Consider the following 7117-nt stretch of genomic DNA (forward strand, 5'->3'; position numbering starts at 1 on the left):
CATGATGCGTTCAGGGACCGTTTGTTCATATCAGTGGGTTTCCACAGATCTCTTCATAAACTCAGATGGACTCAGAGTGACTGTCGTCTCACCAGTGATTCTCTCAGGTTTCCTGTCCTGTGAGACGATGACTTCGGTGTAGGACACAGAACGCTTCACTCCACCTGCACAGACCAAACAATCATGGTGGACGGGGTCAAAGTTCAACATTTACCCTTTGCCTTAGCTGTGCAACGAAGCTGTTATGCTGTAATAAGATTACAGGTCAAAGTTCATCTGAATGTTTTCTTGTGTCTCATATTTGGTATCAAAGTGGAAACAGAATTAAAACTTAATTGATTTAAACTAATAAAAACTGATAGAGTCACTGAACCAGGATCTGCTGCCGTCACATGATTTTATTGCCTCGTCAGAAACATTTGTCTCTTAAACTGAGCTGTTATTTCTGTGATGAAAGCTGAAAAGTGCAGAAAATAAAGTTTGAAGTAGTTTATTTCTTGCTTTAATAGGTAAATCTCACATATTTTATTAAAATACTTCGCAGCTGATATTTTTTTCACAGTAGATCTAAAGCTTGCATGATGTCACTCAACCCTTACACAGAGAAACCTTCCAGGTTTTTAGTGAGTCACAGTTTGAGTCAGTCTCAGCTGACAAAACTGCTGACACGGCAAAAACACAAAAATCCTAATCATCAAGTATTTCTGTCTGGTTTCTAGTGTGAATATGTTAGTAAATCTGAAATAAGACAAAACTAACTCATGTCTTAAATTGTCAACAAGATATCTGAGCTTTATGTAAGACAATAAATCCTTAATATTGATTTAAAAAGTTACATTTATTCTATTTATTCACCCACACAGCATAACTTCTGGCTAGCTCATTAAATTTAATGTTTGTTTTAAGTCAATAATTCCTTAATATTGACTTTTTATAAAGTTCTAGTTCCACTGGCAGTTTTTTTTTATAATAAAACATTTTTCCCATATTTCAAATGAAATTTTTTTTATCAATGTTAAGAAATTATTGGGTAAAAAAAAAAGCTCTGGTAACTTGGTGAAAATGTACTTGTATGTTAGTTTTGTCTAATTTCAAGTGTTTTAAGATATTTGCACCAGAAACAGACAAAACTGCTTGATAAGATTTGGTGTTTTTGCAGTGTAGAAAAAAAAACACATTTTCAGCTGTGACTGAAAACGTAAATTATTTTAACATGACAAGCTGGGGGTTAAAAATGAAGCATGACATCAGCATTATTTTCTGACATCTAGAAAGTTATCAGGTACTCCAATTATTCAAAGTATGAGGAATCCAGCGTCATCATGACCTTGGTCTCTAAATTGCTTCTAGCTGTGAACTCAGAGTTCACCTTTAGCACAGATAAAATTCCTTTTACAGAAATCCATCAGACAGTGACGACTAAAGGAATCAAAATTCTTCATAATAGGATGGGTAAGAATACCGAAATATGTTTAGTTTTACATGTCAGACATAACTGTGAGGTGGAGCAACAGCTAAAAATAACMTTTGATGTCATCAGCAAAGCTATTAGTGTGAAAATATTCAAACCCACGCAGTGAAACGATGACTCCTGTGTCAAAGATTATCTCATTTCATGTTTGACATTTAACTAACTTCATCCTTTCACCTACATAAGAAAAAACGTGACATTTATTTATTGTGCCATAAACAGATTAAGCTGCTGTTCTCACGACACAGACTGGGAAAAAAAACAGAAGAAAAACCTGAACTAAGACAAAAACATGAGAAACAGGCTGGAACATGAACTCTGACTTCAGTCACTTTGTGCTGCTCTGTTCATTAATCWGTAATTAAATGTAACGTAGGATGAGACCTCACTCCTCCTGTTTTCATTTCCTCAGTGAGGAAATAACGTTTCTAGAATAAATCAGTCGGTGCAAACGTTAAATATGTGGTTTGATTTGACTGTTTAATGATTTTTCCCTTTCAGTTTTATGCACAGTAAATGTCATGTGGAGGGAACTAAAAGCGACTAAAACAAAAACTAAACAACATAATTTAAAATGTTCAGTTTGTCTTTTAGTGTTTAATATTTAGACATTGTCTCTTAGTTCCATGGACATGAAGAAAATGTATTTAAAAAATGTCTTCAGACTTTGAGGATGAAATCTTTACATCAGTTTTTGATTTAGTGAATTAACACATGGCTAAATTTAAGTTTTAAAATCTCTAACCTCAAACTTTCTGCAGTGCTGCTTAGAGCGATGATGCTTTCATGAACCAAAAGAAAAAGTAAAAAGGAGGATTTTTTCCATTTGTTTTCTGTGTCAACATTAAAAACCTCAGTTTTTAAACACTCAAACCCACTGCAGTGTTAACAGATAAACCCGGAATGAGTCACATCTCTGCCAGATTTAGGTTTATAAAATGTAATTTAACCAAGAATTTTGACCAGGATTCTGGTTGAACCGCTACGAAACGTTAACTTTAAGTTTCCTTTAAAGCTAAATCAGTCTGAATAATCCTGGCTGCAGGTCACAGAGCTCCTCGTTTTCACGTAAACTCCTCCGTTTATTCCCCTCCCTCCTTCTGACACCTGAACACRCAGACGCAGCAGGATGTGAAATTTCTGAGTGTTTACTTGAAAACACACTGACCTTTGTGGTTTCTCCAGTGGCAGAGCAACATCAGCGCAATCAGCAACAAAAGGCCGGCCACAACAGGAAGTAGTATGAGAGCGAGCGGAGCCGTAGGCGTCTGAGGCCTGCGCCCTTTCAAACACAGAGAGGGCAGGTTAGCTGGCCTACATACAAACAATACGAGCATCTCGACACAAACGAGGGCGGCAGATAAAACCCACAAGAGAACACGTCCTTTTTACCTTTGTCGATTAAAAAATCTAATTTATTTCTGTTAAACCATATGTAATGATGCTGCTGGGGATTAATAATCTGGTAATTCAGCTTCTAAATGCTAATTATGAGTCATTTCAAGGATCTTTAAGGCTTTAAAAAGCTGCATAGAATTTAATTTGCTCCAAATTCAATTCATATCAAGTGGACTCAGAGCAGACTAATTAAATCTACTAACAATTATATTAAAGCAATTTATTCATTAGAATTAATCAACACATTTCAGAAAAAGAATAAGAAATGAAAAATGGACGTTCACTAGAGACTGTAATTTAGCACATAAAAATAAAACACAGATTGTTTTTTGGCACTACTGTCATTCCATAAAACTGCAGGCGTCATTTAAATAAAGCATCTCTCACCTGTTACACCCAGCCAGGTTTCTGCTGATTCTCCCACTCCAGAGGCGTTACATTTATAAAATCCCTCATCAGATTTGGAAACGCTCCGGATGGTGAAGCGTCCCGTAGAGCTGCTCCCGACCAGAACCCCGTTTCTATAGAAACCAGTCAGATTGGAGGAAGACGCCGGCTTCACTCTGCAGTGAAGGGTCAGGTTTTCTCCTTCACTAACTGGGTGTGCAGGACTGTCCAGGATCAATGATCCAYCTGAGAAACAAAATGTGGAAGAAAACGAGTTTTAAATGCGTCAGAAAAAATGTATGAGCATTTTTATCTCCTGCATACAGGAAGAAACATAACAAAGACTGAGCTGTGTCACTAAAAAACCTCTGAAAGTGTCATAAATCAGCAAAGGACTGATCAATAGAACAGAACAGAAACTGTAGATTCACCCAAAGATAAATATAATATAACACTAATAATAACATTCTGTGCGGTTATTAAAAATAGCAAAATTCTGTTGATTCAAAGGGATGGGCAAGTGAGTAGAATATTCTTTTGAAAAATGTATAAATGCATTGAAAACCAGCTATTTAGTGACATTTAGTGGCAATAAAACTGTGCAAACAGCAGCATGTATGTAAACGAGTTTGAGTTTGGGAGGAAGGATCTTTGATAACGCTGCTTTGTGCACCTTGGATGCAGCYGTTTGTCACTGAAGGGGATCTGCATGTTCAGCAGCAGCTTCATGAGATGCMTTTCTGCTACAAATGTGCACAAAACTGTAGATATTCAACTAATTAGTGTAAAAAAAAGAAAAGAAAAAATAGAAATACTTGATTTTGCAATTACAGTATTTACATTACATAAAAAATTTGAATATAATCACACCTGAATAAGYTTGTTCACACAGTAATATCATAACCATCATAGCCGTACCACTTCCTGTTTTCTTCTTCGTCTTTCCCACCAATAGGAACRTCTGGTTGTTTTTCCGTTGCAGCTTTACGAAATGTACGAATTTCGATGCGGACGAAAAACTAGATCAACCTGACGCAAAAACATTTTAAAAGAAAACTTGTTTGTTTTTTTAAAGCGCCGGCTTTTATTAAGATAATTTTTACCAGAATTCTAATTTCCACAATTATATCTTTGKTTCTGCATTTCAGATTCAGGATTTTACTCTGTAAACACTTTTCCGATATTTCAGCTGTCAGTTTTGCTCTGATTACAGGAGAATCAACTGAACTCGTCTGAAAGCATCAAATCGGATCTGAACTCTACTGGTTTTTATCATGAGATAAATGTGGCTGTAATCTGAGAGGCGTTTGAGAAACCGAACCTCAAACTGAAGCTTTTTGTGTGAATTTATCTACWTCCTGTCTGGAGGACTTTTCTCTCTGCCAGACCACAAACAGGCCAGTTAGAGCGAACAATTAAACCAGATCAGCCTCTGCTGGTCTGAACCCACCTGTTATGCTGATGTTGACAGAATCGCTGCGTTCGCCTGCTGCAGATTCACACCAGTAAACTCCAGAGTCGTGATCATACAGGTCACTTAAGATGCATTCAGTTTGATGTGTGTGATTTGAATATGAGGGACAGAGTTCATTTATTTGTTTTGATGTATTTCTCCTGACTCTCCACTCTGTCGAGTTTCCYKCACAGCTCAGAGTGACAGATTCATACTGGAAGAACTGGGATCTGCTGGGAAAGAGCCTCAGACAAGCTGCAAAGAGGAGAAAAACCTTCAGAGGAAAACTTTTCAAAATGTTTCTGATCGATTCAGGAACAGAAAAACGATAAAATCCTGCTGTTTTATTTTCTCTGCTGACATTTTAAACGATTAATCATTTTTTCACATTCATGACAGACTCGACTACCGAAGCCGAGTTGACGCAGCCGATGTAATCGATTTGATCAAAGAGAAACACCAAAGCAGGAAACTCTYTGATCTCTGATGAATAAAGTCATCATTTAGCTGAAGATGTTTCCCATTTTAGTTACATTTCGTTTCAGTGGCAGCAAAATAAATCAGATCTTAACATCAGAGAAAAGTTTTCTGGAATTACTTCTRGGTAAAAACTAAAATMAAAATCTAAAAAGTGAGTTTTAGAATCGATGGAGGAGAAGATGAATCAGAAATAAGAGACTTTAAACTGCATTAAAAATGTTTTTTACTCACCAACAACAGCGCAGAGAGCCGCTACCTCCATCCTGAGCTGCTGCACTGAGGCGCCTCGCCATCGGGGGGTTTCATCATCACACCTCTGATGATTGTGTCAAACACGCCACAGCTTCCTGCTAACGCAATCGTCTCCAGGTTCAAACCTGACAACATGTTGTTTGTGCAAGAGCTGTGAAAAAAGAAGAGAGAAACCATCAGAAGTTCAGAAAAGGTCAAACATTTTGGTCCACCAGCGTCTGCAGGAAGTGGCAGAGAGTGAAGGTCACTGCGACCTCTGATGCAGTTTACAGCTGAGGTGAACAAACGTCCTCTAGAGGCGGCGCTGACCCAAACATTTAAACTAAAACTGCTTTACAGGTTGAATATGATGTRAAATTTGACCTCTGATGCTCATTTTTATGATTTTAAACATTTTWAAATCCATTTCAAAACATTTTCAGTGATTAATTTCTATGCAGCGCAGCTTTTATGTCTCCAATCCTTCTTTAACAGAGCGAACAGATCCAGACGTACTGCACAGCGATCTGCTGGACTCTGACTGGACCCGACTGCTGACCAGCAGAACATCAAGCTGACTCTGGTCCAGACAATAAATTATAAAGTAACATGAAAGTTAATTCACTGCTGTAATTAAATACAAATATAAATTTACGTACAGCTTTTACTCTGGTGAGGATTTGAGGAAAGCATTAAATTATTTATAAAACCACATTAACTGGAGCTTAAGGGTGGAAAACATCAAGAAACACRAAAATATTAAGACAAGAAATGAAATATCAACGCAGAAGAATCTTATAAGAATTTAMATGGTGCATTTTGGATCATCATGAAATACTTATTTCCTAATTTTAGACCAATAAATATAAATCAACCAAGTTTGGATGTCAAATCAGTGAACAGGAATGATTTGGATCCAATGTTTGAGTGTAAATAGATCCATACGTCATCAGCATAGAATAAACATGACGTTTGAGTCCCAGCAGCAAAACTTACAATTAATACAGAACAGGCCAGAACAGGATTGACCTCTGACCTTTAATAACTTTTACAAGAGATSTGGATAGAGGTAATATTATAAAAGGGTAAAGACTTTAAAGACCAAACAGGATGACATGTTTTGAAATAGAAATAAAAATATGAAAAGATTATCTGCATAGTTATAATCATTTTGCAGACATCAATAGTTTTCATAATTCTAACTGACCTCAAGCAGTAAATATTTAAGTTAATATAAAAAATAAAATAAAAAAAACACTAAAAGGTTCAAGAGCGTTGATAAACTTGCTGGAGTTTCAGTATATCCTGCAATGCTAACCAGTTAGCAACAAGCATAGAGTTYAAAGTTATTTTCATGTTTGCTAACATTGAGCCGAGTCATGGGATGAAACACGGGCTGAATAAAACAGTAATAATCTGTTAACTTTAATAATCTGTTAACTTTATTAATCTGTTTTCTCGTTGTTGTCACAGCTGGAATCACTATGACATCATAGCGATGAAACCAGCTCTTCTTCTCCTGCTGCTCTCCTCAGGCTGCGTTTAGCAGGTGAACATCTTGACCTGGATGAGTAAAAGAGTGAATCTCTGGAGAAACTCTGTCTCCATGGTAACGGTTGCTCTGCTGTTCGTGGATCCATCCATCCATCCATCCATCCATCCATCCATCCATCCATCCATCCATCCATCCATCCATC

At 36.9% G+C, this 7117-nt stretch overlaps 1 protein-coding gene across 4 annotated transcripts in view; it reads right to left on the bottom strand.

The window, feature by feature from the left end:
• LOC103480863 (high affinity immunoglobulin gamma Fc receptor I-like) overlaps positions 1 to 5588 on the bottom strand; it is a 47035-nt gene extending 41447 nt beyond the window's left edge. The window contains exons 1-5 of one of the 4 annotated variants that reach the window (XM_017310561.1): positions 5421 to 5588; positions 4707 to 4964; positions 3257 to 3502; positions 2640 to 2753; positions 93 to 164 (exon numbers count right to left, since the gene is read on the bottom strand). In XM_017310561.1, coding sequence (XP_017166050.1) covers positions 93 to 164; positions 2640 to 2753; positions 3257 to 3502; positions 4707 to 4964; positions 5421 to 5451 — 721 coding nt within the window. In that variant the 5' untranslated portion in view covers positions 5452 to 5588. Of the gene's footprint in view, positions 1 to 6; positions 165 to 2342; positions 2579 to 2639; positions 2754 to 3256; positions 3503 to 4706; positions 4965 to 5420 lie in introns of those variants that run through there. The other 3 variants (XM_017310560.1, XM_017310562.1, XM_017310559.1) reach the window with 3 other exon arrangements.
• Positions 5589 to 7117: the final 1529 nt, after the last annotated feature.

Source organism: Poecilia reticulata, linkage group LG18 (assembly GCF_000633615.1).
Source record: "Poecilia reticulata strain Guanapo linkage group LG18, Guppy_female_1.0+MT, whole genome shotgun sequence".
NCBI lineage: Eukaryota > Metazoa > Chordata > Actinopteri > Cyprinodontiformes > Poeciliidae > Poecilia > Poecilia reticulata.